Here is a 21,744-nt window from a genome sequence, read left to right on the forward strand (position 1 = left end):
TGCACCCTACAGGTGTGCGCATGTTGGATGGAGACGTGACGGACATGGTGGAGGCGAGGTCGCTAAGTTTGCAGCCGCAGCACATTGATATATACAGTGCCAGCTGGGGGCCGGATGATGATGGCAAAACCGTAGATGGACCTGCGGCACTTGCCAGACAGGCTTTTGAGAACGGCATTCGACAGGTAAAAAGCTTAATTCAATTATACGGTCATATGAAACAACCAGAGCTGTGAGCAAATCATTAGGGTACATATGTTCCACTCTGATGGCACGTGTAAATTTTGCGTACAACTTCTAATTTTAATTTTCAATGTTGAATTTGCATTGCATTTTTATTGAATATTTTTATTTTGTTTTGTGTAAATTCTATCTGTACGTGTCAATTTCTTTTTTAAATTTGGTCAGAATGACGTCATTAACGACGTCTGCGTATTCCACATACAAGGTAGAAAAATAAATCATGGCTCAGTGTTTGTTTTTAGAAAACATGTTGTTGCTCTGGTAGTCACATCAAACATAAAACTGTATTTAAGTCAAAGCTTGATTTAAGGGGAATCGATTTAAGTTGTAGGTATTTTTAGACATTTGGATGGATCTTCAGTGTGAGAAGTGCGAATCATCCTAGCTTTTCCATTTCATGGAATTATTGGATCAAGGCAGTTAAACCCCCCCTATTGTGACCTCATATAGGAATATACCCTCCCCGGATTGTTACTCAGAAGGGAGGGGTCTGGCTCAGCAGTAGCTCATTTACATAGTTATTGAGAAGGGGAAGGACTAAAGATAGTGGAAAAATATACATAATCTGAGGGTATTTCAGCTTGAGGAACTTTGAGACTTGCTAAAGAACAATAGTACAATGCAGACCTTTAAAGCAAATGCTTGTGAACTTTCTTTAAAATAAGTGCTTCTTTCTTTCCTTTGAATGCTGTGGACCGCGTGTTGATTAGATAACTTCATTTTGTGAACTGGGAAGAAATTAGGAGCGTTTTACTTGGCTTTTCCTGGTTGAAGTTTAAAACTTCTCATTTTAGTAAGTTTAATACTTAATGTACTATTTTCTTTCTAAGTTAGGAAGATTTAGTTCAGCTTGAATATCAAGCTGAAGGGCAGAATCAAACTAGCGGGTGGACCAAATCCAACCTGTGTGCCAAAGTTTACTTTATGTACTTTTGTGCAGTCTGAGTCATAATTTGGTGTGCCAGTAATTAGTCTGGTTCCTGTGACAGAGGTTTGTTTGATGTGGTCCAGATGTGTTTCAGGTATGCATTTTATGTGTTACCTTATCCTGCCAACTCGATCTTTAATCTTTGTAGACAAAATATATTCACTGTAGCAGCATCGGTGGCCATTCTTGAGTTATACAAGTGTCATCTAAGATGGAGACGAAGAGAAACGGTGATCAGCTCCTGTTTGGGTTTTCCTGTCAAGATTTAGTAAGAAGGTGGAATATCGTTGAATGGAAACTGATTGCAACCAGTGAAATGAACGAAGATTGGTTTTTGTGTGTGTTATGTATCGTTGACAATGGCAGTGATTATTTTGTTTTACCCTTCACAGGGCAGAAAGGGCCGCGGATCCATTTTCGTGTGGGCATCAGGTAATGGTGGGCGGAGTCGAGACCACTGCTCGTGTGATGGCTACACCAACAGCATCTACACCATCTCCATTAGCAGCACAGCAGAAAGTGGACGCAAGCCCTGGTACTTGGAAGAATGTGCCTCGACTCTCACCACCACATACAGCAGCGGTGAAAACTACGACCGCAAGATTGTAAGTTCTAAATGTTTGTTTGGAAGCTTGCAAAATCCTAAATAAGATTATTTATTTGCATGAAGGAACGCAAGTAAATAATGTAAAAAAAAACAACACCACATTTTTAAAATGCCTCTCTATTAACTTATGCGTTTTACATCCAGTATAACAAATGAGATTAGGAAAAAATATTGTATGAGAAACATTTAATGTTTCAGTTTTTTCAGTGATGCAAGCTGAGTGACGTACAGTATTGGCATTGTAAAATATTGGCAAGTAACGATGGCCGAGTACATTTCCAGGGTACTTTATCAACTTGATATACAAGTGTGTTAAAAAGAAATGCAAACCACCTGTTTTTTTTTTTTTTTTTTATTCCATTTTGTTACAAACCTGAACTGTACGTAAACTTAAAATACTGGTATTTCTGGTAAATAATTACCACAGGTGAACTCTAGAGGTAAGGCATATATACTGTATATGCTGATTGGCTGATAATATACTAAACCTGTTCAACTGCTTTTTAAAGTAAATATCTAATCAGCCAATCACATGGCAGCAACTCACTCGGTGCATTTAGCCATGTGGACGTGGTAGACAAGATCTGCTGAAGTTTAAAATGAGCTTCAGAATGGGGATTAAAGTGATTTTGAACATGCCATAGTTGTAATTCTGAGTATTTTCCAAACTGATGATCTGGGATTTTCATGCACAAACATCGCTAGTGTTTACAGAGAATGGTCTGAAAAAGTGAAAATATCCGGTGAGTGGTAATTCACTGGGTGAAAATGCCTTGTTGATGCAAGACATCAGAGGATAATGGCCAGCCTTATTCAAGTTTATAACAAGTCGAATAGCATCTCTGAACGCACACCGCGTCGAACCTTGAAGCAGATGTGCTACAACAGCAGAAGACCACACCGAGTGCTGCTCCTGTCAGCTAAGAACAGGAAACTGAGGATACGATTCACATGGGCTCACCAGAACTGAAACATGGAAAATTGGAAAAATGTTGCCTGATCTAAAGAGTCTCAGTTTCTGCTTTTACATTTAGATAGTAGAGTCTGAATTTGGTGTAAACAATGTAAAAGCATGGATCCATCCTGCCTTAATCCATGGATCCATCCTGGTTTAAACTTGTGGTGATGGCGTGGGGGGGGGGGGTTTACTTGGCACACTTTGGGCCCCTTGGTACCAATTGAGCATGGTTTAACTGCCACAGCCTACTTGTATATTGTTGCTGACCATTCCATTGTCCATCCCTTTATGACCATAGGATAATGCACAGTGACACAAAGTTAAAATCACTGTACTCTAATGGTCTAAACAGTCATCAGATCTCAATCCAATAGAGTATTTTTGGGATGTGTTGGAACGGCAGATTTACATCCATTTTCTGGATGTGCAGCCAACTGAGTTGCAGCAACAGCGTGGGTCTGTAATGTCAATATGAAGCAAAAGTTTTTATTTTATTTTTTATTTTTTTAAGTCTTTACCATGAATAATTAAGCCGAGAGCAAAAATACTGGACCCAGAATCACTGACACTCTATCTAGATCTTGAACCAAAAATCCGTCTAATGGAACCCCGACTAATGAAGGTCTTGTGTGTGTACATGAAATGTCTGCTAAAAGGACAACCCACTCTGCAGCCCTCCAAAAAACGGACTAAAGGCTAAGGTAGAGCAACCAGACAGAAGTTGCTCCTTTTGAAAATCATATTTTCCTTAAAAGAACTTTCAGGCCAGGTAAAACAAGATTCTGCTGTTTCACCTAATTCTATCACCTGGCCAGTTCCCTGCTCAGGATTGAGCAAAAATTTGAATAGAAACATGACCGAGAGTGTCCAAAACAATGTGGGAATGGCTTCAAGACAAGTCTGCAAGCGTCATTGAGTGGCCCAGCCAGAACCCAGACCTGAAAATAGCAGCACATCAATGCTCTCCATACAACTTAAGAGTTTCTCCAGAAAGGAATGAGAAAGATCTGCAAACCCAGATGTGCCAAGCTTCTAGCGTGATAGCCAGAAAAACATAAAAAACATAAGGTTCTTAAAAAAAAAAAAATAAAAAGGAAATCTTTGTCATTTGGAGTTGAGATGAATTGTTCACTGTTTTTTTTTTTTTTGAAGTTACTGACTTTTTTTTTTTTTTTTTACCCGAGTAACACATTTTCCAAATCCACCCGTGCAAATTGTTCTTCCAATGCGAATTATACCAATTCCAATCTTGGCACTAGGCACAGTCAGCTACAGTAAGCCTTTTTCCATACATCTCATAGAGAGAGGGAGAGGGAGATTCCGTTACTTGTGGGTACATTTTGTGGGTTCAGAACATGATGCTATGTTGTCTCTATGTGTGGTGTTAAATTTGTTGGTCACTGGGTCATTGTGGAGTTGTCTAGCTGTGAATGACTACAGTAACTACACACACACACACACATGCACGCACACACGAACACACAGAAATCGCTTTTCCTCCGAGACAGTCTTGGAGAGACTCACTAAATTCCACACCTGTAATCTCTTAATCAGAACACTTCGTACTAATATAATTTTACAGTGCCATGAAATACTTGCCAAAACCTCAACCGCTGTTCTTTTCCTGTCTTTAGATCACTACAGATCTAAGGCAGCGCTGCACAGACAGTCACACTGGAACATCAGCATCAGCCCCAATGGCTGCTGGGATCATTGCCCTTGCCCTGGAGGCAAAGTAAGACTTATTCAAATCAGATGCACTAAATCACTCCTCGCATCTACTTTTCCAAGGCTGTTTGTAATGTCGGCTCGCTTTTTATAATGTGTTAGCTAACTTGACACGTGCGATCCATGGCTACCTGTTTCAAAGTATTTTTTAAGCAAAACTTTATATGTGACATTAGGTATTAAAGTATATAAAGATACGTTCATTTTGTGATTTTTATATAATTAGTTTTTTTGCATATTTGTCACACTTAAATGATTCAGATCATCAAGCAAATTTTAATATTACACACAAGATAACCCGAGTGCCGTTTTTAAAAGGTGATTTAATTTATTAAGGGAATAAAGCTGTCCAAACCTGCCTTGCCCAGTGTGAAAAAGTAATTGCCCCATAAAATTAATTACTGGTTGTGCCATAATCGTTTGCAGTAAGTGGCAGTGAATCTTTTACATTGCTGTAAAGGAATTTTGGCCCACTATGGATGGTTTAACCTGTTTACGTCATGCCACAGCATTTCAAATGTCTGGATTTTGACTAGGCTATTCCAAAACCTTTATTTTATTTTATATATATATATATATATATATATATATATATATATATATATATATATATATATATATATATATATTTTTTTTTTTTTTTTGAGCCATTCAGAGGTGGACTTGCTGGTGGGGGCAATTACTTTTTCACATAGGGTCAGGCAGGTTCGGACAGATTTTTCCGTTAATAAATGAAATCATTTAAAAAAAAAAAATGTATTTATGTAGTCTAAGTAAATTTCCCTGTCAAATCTTGTTGGATGATCTGAATCACCAAAGTGTGAAAAATATGCAAAAAAAATTCAAGGCAAATACTGAATTATAGTCACGGCACTGTATATAATGCTTAGCATGTAGATGCTATTTGATACCACCATGCATGGCGTATTATTATGATCTAAGGAAATGATAAAAGCAAAGGATAATATCCTAACGTATTTTGTGATCATGATGAGAGATATTAGACTAAAATATCTTTGAATTTAATAAATATAATAATATATTTTTTTGCCTTCTAGCCCTCTCTTGACGTGGAGGGATGTACAGCACATCATTGTGAAAACATCACGAGCTGGCCATCTCAGTGCTCCTGACTGGAAAACCAATGCAGCAGGCTACAATGGTACTGGGCTTATACATTCCTTATGAGGCCTATCCAATTATAGCACCTTACTAACCTGCTTTGCATATTAAAACTCCAATTCAGTCGGAGCTGTGTCCTCGCTCTTATCGACATGAGCAGTGTTTCTAAAGAAAACTTGGAATGAACTTCCTCAGAAACGTTCTAATCAAAGGTCACCAGCGTGGTGGTAGACTCATCACTGCAAAACGTTTACTTCTCCACTTAAGGATGTTTTCTTGTTGTTATTCTAAAACTCAAATTTCGATAACAAATTTGTTATCGGAGTAACCGGAGTTATAACCCACTGCTGAAATAATACCAAGTTTGTAGCTGTATATTAACCGCTAAATTGCCAGATAGCAAGACTATCAGATATTATCACTGATGACGTGTAGATGAAGTTGGCATGTCTAACAAGTTCTAATATTTTAGATCCTTTATTCATGAACAAACAATCTTATACTATTTGCGTTGTAACGAGGTCCTTCATGTCACCGTTTGTTGTTGTTTGTTACATACACCTACAGTAAGTCACCTATATGGTTTTGGGCTCATGGATGCGGAGGCCATGGTCAAAGAAGCTGAGAGATGGAAACAAGTTCCCCAACAGCATATATGTGTGGAAAACGCAGATAGGCAAATAAGGTAGATTTATCACATCATCATTACATGACTCATCAACATGACAATACTTGTCTATATGAGTTTTCCCTTTCTCACGTCTTCCGTTTTATATCTACAACGCCCAGATTTATGTTTCCATTGCAAAGCCAAGTTTTTTTTTTTTTTTTTGTGTGTGTTCTTCCTTCTAAAGGACAATTCGCCCAGAGCATGTTGTTCGCTCTGTTTACAAGGCAACGGGCTGCACAGATAATGCGAATCACCACGTCATTTATTTGGAACACGTGGTTGTACGCATCACCATAACCCACCCACGACGAGGAGACTTGTCGATTAATTTGACTTCACCATCAGGGACAAAGTCGCAGCTCCTTGCCAACAGGTAAAATTGCAGTTTTGGCAGTTTCATATGAATATTGGAAACTTTCTGGCGGGTTAAAAGGAAAAGAAAGGCCTGCTCTGGATGTTCACCGTGGTATATCTTTCAGACTGTTTGACCACTCCATGGAGGGCTTTAAGAACTGGGAGTTCATGACCACTCACTGCTGGGGAGAGAAAGCCGCTGGAGATTGGATTCTCGAGGTCTATGACTCGCCCTCACAAGTCCGGAGTCAGAAAGCTCCAGGTATTTACACATCATACCTTTTTTTTATAAAACTGGAAAAAATCTACTACATTTCCTGCAGAATTAATATTTTTATTATTATTATTATTATTTTTTGTATTCACTAACGTCAAAGGCAAACTGAAGGAGTGGTCGTTGGTGCTTTATGGTACCTCAGTGCACCCTTATTCCTCCCGTAGTGACAAGCCTCGCTCTGTGGAGGATACTCCAGTTGAGGACGAGTATGGCGAGGAGTATGCGGGTAAGTCAGCCTCGGTCAGCACTAACATTGGGAAGGTTGCCAGAGTTTTTTGAGTAATGCATTCTGCCCATTCAAAGCAGAGTCCCATTCTTTGATCATAGAAATCTGTCATCTCTTGTAAGGCACCTGTGACCCGGAGTGCAACGAAAACGGCTGCGAGGGCCCCGGGCCCCATCAGTGCATCAACTGTCTGCACTACTTCCTCAAGTTTAAAAACAACACCAGGTACACCCCGTGTATGTGTGCATGGATATTGATACTATCATGTATTCTCTTGTGGCGAGAAAAATCAGGGTAACAATATTCTGAAAAAGAATTTTCTTTATAAACTGTGGTTTATGATTTTAAACACTGCTCATTATTGATGTTAACAAGGAATGTTTTTTTCTCAGGTGAACTAGTAAGCGCACTCGGCACGATTCTTAGTATTTCTCCTTTTAAATTTGTGTTTTGGTGTACAAACATAATCATCTGATTGTAGTGGGTCTCATTATTAAGCAAATACAACCTCAAACATGTAACTTTTTTGTTTACTGCACCAGTATCTATTTAATAAAAGTGAAGCCAAAAAAATGTGAGCAATACTAAGCACCCTGATTTAATAGCTTGCAGATCCACTTTTATCAGCAAAAATAGTAAAAAGTAATAATTTTCTGTGTGACTTTATCAGTCTCTTACATCATTGTGGAGGAATTTTGGCCCATTCATACAACATTGCTTCAGTTCCCTGAGGTTTTTGGGCATTCGCTTATGCACAGCTCTCTTAAAGTCCTGCCTCTGCGTTTCAGTTGGGTTGAGGTCTGGACTTTAACTAGGCCATTGTAAAATTTCTATTTTGTTTTATTTTTCAACCATTCTAATGTAGATTTACTGGTGGCTTCAAACTATTGTGCTGTTGCATGAACCAATTTGTTGCAAGCTTGAGCTAATAGATGGCCTTCTTGTTGGCTCTGGAATACTCTGGTTTATAGAGGTGTTCATGGTCGACTCAAAAGGTTCACACGTCCTGTGGCTGCAAAAACAATCCCAAATCATCACCCCTCACTCATCAAACATCATGTTTTTGCTGATATTATGTTTGGTTTTTGGCAAACATGGCGCTGGGCATTAAAGTAAAAAAAATAAAATTAAAAAAATTATCCACTTTGGTCTCATTTGTCCATAGGACAATATTCCAGAAGAACTCTTTCAAACAAACTGTACTTGTTCAGTCTTCTTCTAATTGTACCATCTTAGACTTTAACATGCTCAATGAGGCCTCTTGGATCTGAGATGTAGCTGTTGGGTTTTTTTCTATTCCCTGAGCATTGCCCTGTCTGTCCTTGGGTTGAATGTGCTGGGACGTCAACTCCTGGAAAGTTTGGCAACTGTCTTGAAATGCTTTCCACTGAATAAATAATCTTTCTCACTGTCGAATGTTGAGCTCCTAATTGTTTGGAAATTATTTTGTAACTCTTTCCAGATTGATGTGCAGTAACAATTACGTCTCCAAGACCATTGCTTACGTCTTTCCCTCTTGGCATGGTGTTAACACACAGCTGAATTCTCCATACCAGCAAACTGACAACACTTTTCCTTTTATAGAGGTGATGATCAGTTAATCAAGGGCTGATTATTAGCAGCACCTGGTTGCAACTGACTCTCTTAAATCCTGTAAAAGGGTTACTTAGTTCTTTTCTTTTTTTCTCGGCTTCATATTGTTGTTGTATTTGCCCAATACGGAGAGACCTGCTACGATCAGGTGTTTATGATGTTTTTACACAAAAACATAGAATTAAAAGGGGCAGTACATGACTGTACCTATTTAATGGATTAGATAACTTCTACACCACCCCTTTCATTCCGATTGAAATTTCATTCCGATTCAGAATGTTCCGCATGAGCTCGTTACATGATAAACTTTAATTCTGATTGAGCTGTTATTACATACACATTGAGATCCTGGGTACTGGGTGCATGTGTGGGTGAAAATGTGAAAAAGTTCCCGTATGCATGTATGTGTTTGTGGCTGATTTCTGTTTTCTTTGAAATAAATTTTAAGTGGATGTACGAAAAAACACACTCGCGCGCGCACACACAGAGCTATACTTAAAGTACACATCTGCAGCCAATGAGTTTCTCAGCCTCAGACCTTTGCCTTTGTCTCTTATGGAAAGCTTTTCCTCATGGCTGTCAGCTGCTGAGTTGTCTGTTTCTGATGACTATCCCTTACTTGCTTCTCTTTCCATTCCTATCTCTCGCCCCCTCTCAGGATGTGTGTGCCTGAGTGTCCCCCTGGCTTTTTCCGGGACGATAAGAGGCGCTGTAAGAAATGTTCCCCTCTATGCGAATCCTGCATTGGTAGCCGCAGTGATCAATGTACCTCCTGCCGTCAAGGGTTTTACCTCAAAGAGGGAGCCAATGCATGCCTCTATACTTGCCCCGAGGGCTTCTATCAGGATCCTGGTAAGTTACCATTACTTTTCCAGCTTAGTAATGCAACTATGTAGCCAATGACTTGCAACCAGTGTATACCTTTTTCTTCCTTTCCAAACCACAGGCTTCTGACTGCAGTGCTAGAACTTGCCAGCATCAGATCAGGTTTAATCATGACATTGTTACGTTGAAGGTTTGACTCCTTGGTTTCTCTTACAGATGCTGGTATGTTCCGTAAATGCAGCGAGAACTGCAAGAAATGTACTTCAGCAAATGTTTGCACAGAATGTAAGCCAGGGCTCAGGTAATTCCTTTTCATTTATTTTGCATCAACACTGATAGCATTCTCCGGGGCGACTCGTATTTCTCTCATTTATACTGAACATCTGAACATTTAAGGGTTTAAGGTTATCAGTGATGGCCTCACAGTGCTGGGATTTAAACATATGTCCTTCTGATCAGTAATTAAATTTCTTATCCACTGAGCTAACCACTGCCTACTTAATGTACACTGCTTATGCAAAAAAACAAGTCGCCATTTCAGCATGTTGAAATTTTTGGGCTGCATCAAGCAATTGAAAAGGTCATGTGGTCTATCCCAGAGCGATGGGTGCATCAGTGTACGAAGGGAAGGGCATGAATGCACCCATCATGTGTAGTGGCCAGTGTACAAGCCTCTGGAGGGTTATGATCTGAAGTTGCTTAAGTTGGTCAGGTCTAGGCTAAGAAACATTATGTGGCAACAAAGTGAAGTCGGCTGATGACCTGAATGTACGGTTATCACATCAGTTCTTTCCCCCTGATTGAACAGACATATTCCAGGACTCAGTTATTAAGTCCTAGCAGCATAAAGAGTGCTTAAATCTTAAAATGTGCTACTTTTTCCTTGGCCAGGCAGCGTATACAACCAAGTTTCTGTTGTACCTTGTCTATCCTTCCAGTTAAAACTGAGACCGTGTTTTGTCCTTTAATATAACCTGAACCTCCACCCCACTGGATTGCATCATGGCCCTATATTGTTAGTGTTGTTGAAAACCTGTAGGACTTGGTTAGCGTGGTGAAAGTCAGAGAAGCTCACGGAAAAGAACATGCTGGGCCGATTACAAGAAGGCGGTCGGAAACCCCTTCAACACGTGCAGTCCAGCCAGCATTTGATATTCAGATGTTGAAGCACATTATCTAGAGAGTGTTTTAGATTTACCATATGTGCCCAGCAACAGAAGTAGGAGAAGAATAGAGAGAGGTGGAAAAAAAAAAAAAGCAAGGGAAAAAGAGTAACAGGTTATGGCACATGGAGCCTCCCTAATGTACAGCAGCTGTGCTCTGTGAACAATTTTAAAATATGTTTGAAAAGTGATTTCTCCGAATCTGCCGTAAAGGTTTTTCACCCACGTGTTTGGACTTTAGGCCTTGCTTTGTTTAACTTTTCAGACTTGTTTAGACTACTACAGGTCTAAAAGATGGGTGACAAGCTTGAAATTTAAAATACACCTAGTTTTCTGCTGGTACTCCTTTTTGAAATTCAATACCTTGTTTAAACACATGGTAATAGAGGAACCCGCATTAACTAATTGTAGAAATGCAGTTTGTCGATCCTGTCGGAATGCTTTATTAAGCTGCTTTACATATCTTTTTTTAAATTTTATATATTTTATAAGAGATTAATTTTATTTAGACTATTTTGTACTTGGGTCAAGAAGAGGTTACGCTTGAACACTTGTGTTTTTATTCATACTGTAATCCAACCGTTGCTTTTTTTTTTTTTTCTTAATATCTGATTTTATTTACTTTTTTTTTTTTTCGCTAGTCTACAAGGCACTAGGTGTCAGCTGACCTGTGAGGCTGGCACATACTACAACGGGCACAAACGGATATGCGAGCATTGCCATCCTGCTTGTGCTACATGTGCAGGTACTTATGCTTTTTTTTGTTCTGCTATTTTAACACATTGCTCATTTCATTTAGAATTCTGGCAACGTTTGGAAGGGTTTTGGTTTTTAGGTTTGTAAAGCAATTACCTCCTGCTAATTAGTTTAGAGAAACATTTATGCAAACATTTATGTTTTTTTTATTTGAGGAAATTTACAGTACCTGTTTATCAAGATGGATGAGAATGTGGGATTGATGGTATAAGGTGTCTTGTACTCAGGTACTGGCATTGAGGCATGCACTAAATGTGCAGAGGGATACTATCTCGAAGAGTGGCGTTGTGTTTCCAGTTGTAACCCAGGATACTACATGGCAGAGAAAACTGCAGACAATGGAGAGGTCCAGAAGTCTTGCCGCAAGTCAGTAGCCCATCAAGCCGGACTAAGCGCACACACTTTATTCAGTAATTGAAGGTGTTCCAAAGCCTAATTTCTTTTAAGTTTGATTCTTTTGTTCTGGTTCCTCTGCCAGGTGTGATCGTACATGTTACACATGCACAGGTCCAGGAGATAGAAACTGCAGTGCCTGCGTGAACGGATATAACCTCGAAAATGGTGTGTGTGTCGTCAGCACTATCTGCAAAGATGGTGAGTAAGTTGCGTATTCACTCGCATTCACTCAGGTTTTATCTCGAAAAGCCTCCTCCTTGTGTTACACATGTTCCCGCTTTCGTTAGTTTTTGCTGCTCTTTGATGTTGGTAATTACAGTCAAGAGTCCTAAAATTATAGTCTTTAATTATAATCAATGTTCATTATCCTGAAGGCCTGATTCACTGATTTCTTGTATTTAAAAATGCTTGTTAAATCAAATTTGTCTGTTCTTTTACAGTGGGGAAATTTTTTTACATTGAACAAATGATCCTAAACTGATTTCTAAAGTACAGGGTGTCCCACAAAAATGTAACATCATATGAAATATGAATATCTGATTAACTGTGCATGTCCTAGGAAAACGAAATTAAATAAACTTCATGTTAAAAAATCTAAATTCCAATGGATCTAGATTTTATAAATGATTTCACAAAGCCTCAAAAATGTTCAATATGCATACACAAGTCGGTAGTCCAGCTTCTGCCAAACACGCTGTAGCATATCATGCTTAACATTCTCCATCTTCTTAATGATCATCTGGTTGAGTTCCTCTAGGCTTGTAGGAAAAAGGCGTGGGGACAAAGACTAGTCCTGTCCTTTCACATAGACCCATAGAAAAAGGAAAAAAGGTGTCACGTCCAGTAAACTTGACACGTTTTTTTGGTGGCCATTTTAACAGCACATTGTCATTATCAATGATAGAAAAAGTAAGACATTAAACGTGGTTAGTTTTCACACATTTTCTTAAAATGTGAGTGAGGATTGTCTTATGCTGTTGGACATATCTTTTTTTGATGTCAATTTTTTGGGGGCACCCTGTAATAACTTTAAAAGGTTTCTTGAAATTGTTTTACAGTGAATCAGAGATTATACAATATTTCTATAAATATAATACACATAAAATGCACAATAAATCCTGATCCTCATGAAAGCACTGTAAAAATTATTGCCATGATCGCTGATTAGTTTCTTAATGTGTGTTCTCCTTCTCCTTCCTATGATCTCTTTTCCGCACCTTTCGATGGATTCCAAATCGTACACGGATGCCCGTTACTTCGACCCGTCTGCTGGATTCTAAACCTGTTTCCTGCTACCTGTCATGATCACCTGATCTGCATCGCTTCCTGTTCGCTGCCCAATCGTCTGCTGTACTTTTTTCTTTCTTCTCTCCTCTTCCTGCTCTGTGGAAAGCAAATGAAGAATCATGGGCTGAGGGAAGTTTCTGTGTTTTGGTGAAAAAGAACAATCTGTGCCAGAGGAAGGTTCTGCAACAGCTTTGCTGTAGAACATGTTCTCTAAACGGCTGAAGGAACCCCAGCGGCCCCGTTAGTCGTTGACGTTCAGCTAATTTATATTTCCAACCAAGAACCTCTAATACGGGACTATGCTGAGAGGTTTCTCGGTGCCAGAACTACAACAAACCTACCTTTACCTGTGTGTGTATGTGTGTGTGGTTTTGGAAGAATCTGTCAGGGTGTTGCGACTGGGATCAACAATAAACAACAAATCATATGGTTCAGTATTTTGTGACCAAAGCATGGATGCCAAAATTTTTGTAAACCCCCCCCTTTTTTTTTCATTTTCCTTTGGGTCCAGAGATAAAATCAGAGAGGCACACTGACTGACTAAGTGATGTTTCTTTGTTTTTGTCCTCTAACAGTATGATGAAAGATGACTTAAGCCCAGTTTGTGCATTTTATAAATAAATTTGAAACCATCACTGAAGCCGTTTATTGTTTTTCCGCTTCAACTACACGACTATGAGCGGAGGAAACGCCTAAAGTTAACAATCTAGATTTTTTTAACCAAGATCAGTTCAGGAAAAACTTAGGTTTAAGTGGCATAGTTTTAACCAGTATCGTAAATGCAACTAACTTTCAACTGTTTAAAAAAAATAATGGTTGCCTCAGGCTCTGTGTATGTATGTATGTGTGGGTGTGGATGTGTGTGTGCACGCACTGCGTGCACACGTGTGCATGGGTGTTCGTGTGTGGTGTTCATGCTCTACTTGGACTTGACATATGCATGTAGTAATAGTATTTTCATTTTAATATCCAAGACTGTTTACAAAACCTTTATAAGACACTTGGTTCTTATAAGGTAAATAGCTTAGCAATCAACTAGTCTTTTTCCTGTTTTACCTCTACTAGGTCACATTAATGTCCACTTAATAACCAATTAATGCACACATTCTCTTATTTCCAATTATTTTACAAACATTTTTTTTTTACTGAAATTAAAGGAGCTTAAACCTCATTTCAGCAGTACAGCATGTTCAGGTTGTCTGTGATGATGTGATTAATGGTGGAAAAGATGAAATGATTCAATTTGAAAATAGCCAAACATGACCTAATGAGACATGCTGGTGTGTTCTAACAGTCTTATATGAGGCCTGTGTACTGCGCTGTCCTGTCTTCTGTGTAAATTATTGACTTATTAATAAATAAAAAAAGAAAGAAAACACCACTACCAACAACAAAAAAAAAACCTCCCATTTAAACTAGTTTTATGTCTACAGACAGAATGACGTTAAAGTCTAATTCCAGCATAGCTCATTATTCACACTAGGTTTTAAGAAGTAGCTTAAGGGTATAACGCATAATCAATTTTTCTATATAATTTTTTTTTTTTTTTTAAAGAAAGATGTTTATGGCAAAATAACTAATGCTAATTATATGGGATTGTTACAAATTCTGTGGTATTATACAAACCACAGTTTTAGAACCTGTGGCAACGTTATGCTGGATCCACTGTGACAAACCGGGTCCAAATATATTCCCTGCTACAGAACAACTCTTGGGAGTGAGGAACTCCTTAATTCTCAAAGGTCTAAATATACAGAGAATATGTTTACTAATTGTACTAGGCAAAATGGAGTAGAGTATTTTATTCCTGTAAGGCATTTGATCGATTTACTTGTGCTTAGAAGATTTTTATGTCTTATTTATGAATAATTGATTTTAATTCATTTGATGCCAAGTGGTTTGAGATGATGTAACCTTTTATTTATATTAAAAAAAAAAAAAAAAAGATTCAAAACGGTCCTTTTTTTTGGACATGGGTGGGATGTTCTGGGAAATCATGTATTTTCATGTTTGCATTTATTTGACAAAGAAAATGGTATAACCATAAAGGTTTTTGCAGATACACTACATGCAACATTACATAACTTGTGTGTATAAATGTTTTACTTTTGTTCTGACAATGTACACGTTATTGATCACTTTCAACTTAAAAGCATTTGAGCCCAGTTTCTTTTGCTGTCTTTGGGGAAGGTTTTTTTTGTTTTTTTTTAATTTTAAATAAATTTTTATATTTCTGTTTCTAGACAACCTCAAGAATATATAGAGGATTTATTGTTGTAAGAGCCCTCATAGAGGGATGTGGATGGGACCGTTTACTGATCTTTTAATTAATGAATTTTAAAATAAAAAATAGACATCCCTGGTCGTGTAGATGAAATGATTTTTCCCTTACTCCTTATATAGTAACGATCGAATTAGTTTCTGCCATGCTATGACTGTTGTCGGAAATGTTAGCAGTAGTAAAAACGTTGACTTGGGGCGGGGGTTGGGGGGGGGGGTGCGCTGGTTGTGCGGGAATGCATCAGTCCTCTTGTTTTCTTTGTTTTGAAGGGAACAATTCACAGCTTGAGCGAGAGAATGCCTAGTTATTTGTGTTGGGGCAACACGAAGCCATCCGCATAATAAGAACTGATTGAAAAAAGGCAGAATATTTGCACTACAACGTCGCTTGAACTATTTAAAATCTTTTCAGATTCCTTGTCCCCAATGTTTACTCGTGATCTCTGCTTTATCAGGTAGGGCTTGCATAGTAAATTAATTTTGTTTGTTCAAATAGGTTCAAGCATTAATTTTATTTAAAAAAATTCATACAAACAAAGCTTGTGTAATTGAGACACAATGAGTAGAAAATATTCTATCAAGGCTAGTTAGGTGGTGGTTCTTCTTTTTATTATGATGATGTTGGCTTGAAGCTTCTTATTTTATTTGGAAATCCATCAAAGCAAGTACATTTTATGTAACTGTATTTACAGTTTGACTTTCATAACCACATCAGTTTGGCCAGCGTCTGTTTTAGTTGTACTATCTGCCAATGGTCTTTCCCTCATTTCTTCATATTTTGCTTTCTAAGAATTAGATTTTTTTTTTTTTTTTAATATTTTTTATATATTCTTGAGTAATAGCTTTCCAGGCTTCCTGAAGGACTTTTTGGTTCTCTCTTATCTTCAGCCCAGTCCCTGGGTTTTCAAGTAAATGTTTTGGTTTGTTTGAGTAATTCAAGCATAAAAAAACACATCTAACTTGAGACATGAACCGATGAGAAACAGGTGCAGATGATGAAGATCAAGCTAGCATTTACTGTAGTATACTGGTGATGCTGAGTGGTTGGAACAGATAAAGAAGGAAATGGGGTTTGTTACATAAACAACCAATTTTTAAATCATATATTTGGGCACTTTGCAGCCTGTCCCAATAAAAAAAAATTCCCTTTAATTGAATCTATATAATTTAAATACGTTTAATATGAAGAAATGCACAGCGTGGTATGTATGTAGCCAGGCACATTTTTTTTTTGTGCAGTGTTGCTGAGATTTTTTAAGTTTCCCCTAGGTCTCACAGGGCATGTGTGTGGGAGTGTAATATTCCTCCCCTTTCTAGAATATTACATTTTGATGTTAGGAATTTTAGTACTTGAATATTAAAGTATCTATTATTTAAAATAATACTACCATAAAATACTTTTCTTAATGAGAGCGGAATAATATAAAATGTATTCAGGTTCCTAATGGAGACATTCTTGCACTTTCTGGGAATGACATGACGTTGAATTTTTTAGCTTTTTAAAGCAAATGATTGACAATTTGTGTTGTGTAAGGCCAAATTCAGGGCATGCAGGGTCACTGCTAGGAGTTCTGTTCAGAAGCACCAAAATTCAATAGGGTGTACTGGAGCGTAAGCCTTAGGTCAGCCTCCTATAGCCCACCAACCCTTTTTATGGGAAAACTCCCAGCTGTCCTCAAACACATCCATCAGTCAGTGGTCAAAGGTTATGCTGAATGTCTGGTCTCCTTCAGGGACCGACAGCATTGTACTAATGCTCAGATGGATCCTTTCAAATGTTCCCATAGTACATAAATGGAGCTATGTTTTGTGTGGGTTTTTTCTTCCTTTTTAAAAAAAAAAAACATTTGTGAATGAAAATGCAGCGCATTTCTCAGTGTATGTTGTTAGAGGCAGAAATTATGTGCAATGGCTGTTTGTAACTATGTCCAGACAGCTAAATGAAATCAGATAAAAGAGAAAAAATCATGTCACTGGGGAGAACCTCGAATATCCGTAGTGCCCATGGTAAAAGCAGCAGCGGAAACGACACATGCCACTCTTATTTGAAATTTGTAGACCACACCAAGAAAGAAAAATTAGGTAAATTTTAGTATTTTAATAATATTATATTTTATAAATGAAACACTACTCACCCAGCGGTTATAGATATGTGCATAAATGTGACTGTACTTGAAACAGACTACACAACTTGGTTACTCAAACATATAGTCTGCATATCAGATTTATTAAAAGAAAAAAAACATCTGCTTTTCTGTCTGAACATAGTTTGTGTAACTGTCAGATTAGAGAGCCATAAAATGCATTCCCGCTTTTGCTTATTGCTTATTAACCATAATCAAGACATCAGACGTCTGAGTAAACTGTTTAGAAAGTTTAGATTTGATAAAATTCTGAGAAAATCCTTGTTTTATATGGGCCCATCCCTAACCCATGACATTAACCTTAAAATTTGGGTGTGTTTTAACTGAATGGTGCTTAACAGGGTGTAAGTGTGTTGCAGGGTTTGGATGCACCAAAAGTTTTTTTTTATGTACAATGTGACTATGCCATCTAAAACATTGATCCATTCATACAATAGTTATACAAAATACCTAATGTAAGAGTTGTTATTTACACTTAAACCATTACTAAAATCGACATGGGCTGTCAGTCAGTCAGTCTGTGCTTTGGCATTGCAACAGACAACACTATCGAGCTGTGAAATTTATTTCATTGGTGGAGCAAAAATAACCAACAAAACTGGCCATATTATTTCTGAAATCTTAGTTACTGGATCCAGCACTCATGCTCATGATATTATATATAAATTCTTTGACTTACAAGGTGCTTTAAATAGACTATTCAATGTTTATCAAATGCTTGTAAACCTTTTAGACGTAAGAACTGGTAAAACTAAGGTAAGCTCATTGTCCTATCTTTACTTTTATTTTCTGTTCTATACCTGTTTGCCAAGTTTTCCATGATATTTGCCATTGCATCACATTAGTTTTTCTAATTGAGTTATTCAAGTGCTGATGATATGTGTTATTCAGTACCTGCTATGGTGACTACTTATTTTTTGGAAGGCTACATTTAAAACAGCAACCTCTATTTCCCCCCTCAGGTCATTATGTGGATGATTCTGGGAAATGTTCTCCATGTGACAGTACTTGCTATAAGTGTAACGGACCAACAAGCAAGCACTGCCTGAGCTGCATATTGACTAGGTAAGTCAATTGGTAACTTTAAAAGGAAGAGCTTTTGCACTGCTCGTAATAATATTCATGCAAATGGACATCAGAGCGGACATGTGCACTGGTTGCATAAACTGTCCTACAGTATATGTTCACTTTTATTGTTAAGATTTTACTTAATCTTCAAAATGCCAAGGTAACTGCTACCGATTTTGTTTCGCTGCAGGTTCTTTGATGATGGACAATGTGTTATAAAGTGTGAGTCTGGAAAGTACAAAAAGGATGAGCAATGTCATCGCTGCCATCATACATGTCATGAGTGTACTGATGAGGGTCCTGACAAATGCACCAGCTGCAGCAGAGGTAGTTTTAATATATTCTAAAAATACAAAAATACACACAGACAGCTACTATACCAAGGACTAACCACAAATCGCATATCCCATATCAGACCCAAAAATTATTTTCTTATTGCTTCTTGAACTAAATTATGCTGCTAAAAAAAAAAGAAGGGAACACGTTGTCCCAGTTTGACTTGAACAGCCCTTAAACATATTTACGGTTGTATTTAAGTCAAACTGGGGATAAGTGTTCCCTTCATTTTTTGAGCAGTATAATCATTTACATATATATATGTATAGAATGTATGCGTTTTATAGGATTTAATTTCGCAAACACAAAAATGACTTCTGCTGCAGCCAATCAGTCACAAGTGTTTTCTGAGATACATTACACTATGATTATTACTTTTGAAACTGCCTATCCTCTTCTGACCTTCTTCATAAACATATTTCTGCTCACTAAATTTTTGCCATTATTGTTTTGTTGTTTTTCATACCATTGGTTGTAGATCCTAGAGACTGTTGTGTCTGTTATGTGAGGCTGATTATAGCATGAATGTGCAGGTGTTCTTAATAAAATGGACAGTGGTTGTGTTATTTAATGAATTATCAGCACATACCTACCTTTTTCTACCTCAAAAGAACCTACAAAAGGATCTAAAATACCTACAAAGAAAACTTAAATGCCTACAAACTCTAATATAATTTTGTAATGATACAGTACCATGTAACCATACCTACCTAATGTTGCCAGTAAATGCAAATTTCTTTGGGAAAGGATGCTTGAAGATATTTTCATTGTTAGCTGGATATAGCTGCCTTTTTCATCAACCACCAGCAAATAAAACATTTACACAAAATTTGTCAATTACATGTACAGTAAAAAAAAAATCCTCATAACTGTAACACTGTAGGTGTGTAGAACAAGAAGTAAGAAACTGGAAATGTCTTCATTAATACTAACATAAAGCTAGTTGTCAGTCCGTTATGAGAAGCGTTTGGGGAGGAAAGTGCTACCTCAGAAACTAAAAAAATTTCCATTCATGAGGTAAATTAGCGCTTTCTATTTCTGAATTTTTTAGTTTAAAAGTATAGAAAATGTCAATCTAATTCAGAAATGAATGAAAAGCTTAATAAAGGAATAGAAAGTACTAATTTACCTTAGAGATAGGGAAAAGTTGCTTCAGAAATGAAATGCCAAATTTACCCCTCAGGAATGGAAAAACTTACCACTGGAATAGAACTTGCTAGTTACTTCAGGAACTAAAAGCATTAAATTACCTCAGAAATGTAAAACTTGTAGTACTACAGGAATGCAAAGTGTATTTTTACTTCAGGAATAGAAAGCAGTAACTTTTATCAGGAAAGGAAATTTTATTAATGGAATAGAACGTGTAAATTTATTTTAGTGGAAAATGTACTACCAGAACAAAGAGTGCTAATGTACATCAAAAATGAAAAAGTGCTAACTTACCTCAAGGATAGAGAAGTTACTTCAGAAATAAAGTGCGCTAATTCAATCCACAGAAATGAAAAACTTACTTCAGGAATTTAACTTGCGAAGTTCAAAATGAAAAATTACAGCAATATGCAGTGTAAAATTACTTCAGCACTGAATTGAATAGTAACTTCAGGAATGAAAAGCTCTAGTCCGCCTCTCTGGAATGGAAAACTTATTTCAGGAACTGAAAGTGCTAACTTTCTTCCGAAATGCAAACTAACTGCAGGAACAGAAAGCGCTAATATACAGTACCTCAGAAATCAATAAAAACCTTAATGCATTAATAGAAAGCACTAACTTACAGTTAGTACCTCAGGATTGGATGGAAAACGTACTAAAATAATATGAACTGCTTGTTTCCATCCGGAATAAATGGATAACATACTTCAGGAATAGAAAGTGCTAAGATACCTCAGAAGTGATTGAAAACCTTAAAACAGAAATAGAAAGCACTGCTTTTACCTCAGGAATGGAAAATTTAATACAAGAATAGAAAGCTGTAACTTACCTCAGGAATGCAAAACTCACTTCAGGAATAGCAAGTGCTAATTTACCTCAGGAAAGGAATTTTACTACAGGAACAGAAAGTATAAATTTACTTCAGGAATAAATGGAGAACATACTTCAGGAATGAGAAGTGCTAATTTACCTTTCAGGATCAGAAAGCACTAACTAGAACACTTTTTCCTTTACTTTGGGAATGATGTAAGGAAGATGGCCAACCTGCTAGCTACATTAGCCGGTGTCACTGTACTAATACAGAAAAATGCATTTTAACATGTTCACACTGTTGTTTCATATCTATTTCATTTGTGTGTAATTGTTGACAGATAACTTTGAGGTGGAACGCTACCTGCTCGGTGGTGAGTGTGTGGAAAGCTGTCCACAGTCACACTACTACTCGGAGAAAAGCACGTGTGAGCCCTGCGCTCCAAACTGCAGCAGCTGCACGAGCGCGACGCACTGTATTCAATGCATGTCTTCATTCTACTTCAAGGACGGTGTGTGCATCAAGCTGGACTGCGAAGGCGGTCAGTTTTCCAACGTCTAGAAAGTTTTTCTTCCTGTTCCTCACCACAAGATATCTTTTGCCTTTTTTCTTTCCTCTATTAACGAGTTAATTGTGCCGACTGATCCAAAGCATATAGAGCCAAACAAGGCTTGTGAATGTTCACATCTTCAGAGTTGCTATCAATAACATTAATACATAAGAGACCGACAATGTTTAAAATCAAATTGCACATCACAGACAGAAGTACAGTAGTATAAAATATTGATTTTAAAATGCTTCTCTACTACACTAATTTGACTAC

The 21,744-nt window shown here is 37.5% G+C and overlaps 1 protein-coding gene across 3 annotated transcripts in view; it reads left to right on the top strand.

The window, feature by feature from the left end:
• Positions 1 to 21,744, top strand: part of pcsk5b (proprotein convertase subtilisin/kexin type 5b) — a 53,627-nt gene that overhangs the window by 11,891 nt on the left and 19,992 nt on the right. Inside the window, exons 7-23 of one of the 3 annotated variants that reach the window (XM_053504645.1) lie at positions 13 to 185; positions 1,564 to 1,776; positions 4,371 to 4,471; positions 5,523 to 5,626; positions 6,154 to 6,271; positions 6,441 to 6,629; positions 6,736 to 6,872; positions 6,988 to 7,113; positions 7,236 to 7,338; positions 9,365 to 9,558; positions 9,748 to 9,832; positions 11,336 to 11,439; positions 11,678 to 11,816; positions 11,929 to 12,044; positions 18,520 to 18,622; positions 18,816 to 18,952; positions 21,262 to 21,462. In XM_053504645.1, coding sequence (XP_053360620.1) covers positions 13 to 185; positions 1,564 to 1,776; positions 4,371 to 4,471; positions 5,523 to 5,626; positions 6,154 to 6,271; positions 6,441 to 6,629; positions 6,736 to 6,872; positions 6,988 to 7,113; positions 7,236 to 7,338; positions 9,365 to 9,558; positions 9,748 to 9,832; positions 11,336 to 11,439; positions 11,678 to 11,816; positions 11,929 to 12,044; positions 18,520 to 18,622; positions 18,816 to 18,952; positions 21,262 to 21,462 — 2,343 coding nt within the window. Of the gene's footprint in view, positions 1 to 12; positions 186 to 1,563; positions 1,777 to 4,370; positions 4,472 to 5,522; positions 5,627 to 6,153; positions 6,272 to 6,440; positions 6,630 to 6,735; positions 6,873 to 6,987; positions 7,114 to 7,235; positions 7,339 to 9,364; positions 9,559 to 9,747; positions 9,833 to 11,335; positions 11,440 to 11,677; positions 11,817 to 11,928; positions 12,045 to 13,239; positions 13,769 to 18,519; positions 18,623 to 18,815; positions 18,953 to 21,261; positions 21,463 to 21,744 lie in introns of those variants that run through there. The other 2 variants (XM_053504644.1, XM_053504643.1) reach the window with 2 other exon arrangements.

Source organism: Clarias gariepinus, chromosome 9 (genome assembly GCF_024256425.1).
Source record: "Clarias gariepinus isolate MV-2021 ecotype Netherlands chromosome 9, CGAR_prim_01v2, whole genome shotgun sequence".
Taxonomy (NCBI): Eukaryota; Metazoa; Chordata; class Actinopteri; order Siluriformes; family Clariidae; genus Clarias; species Clarias gariepinus.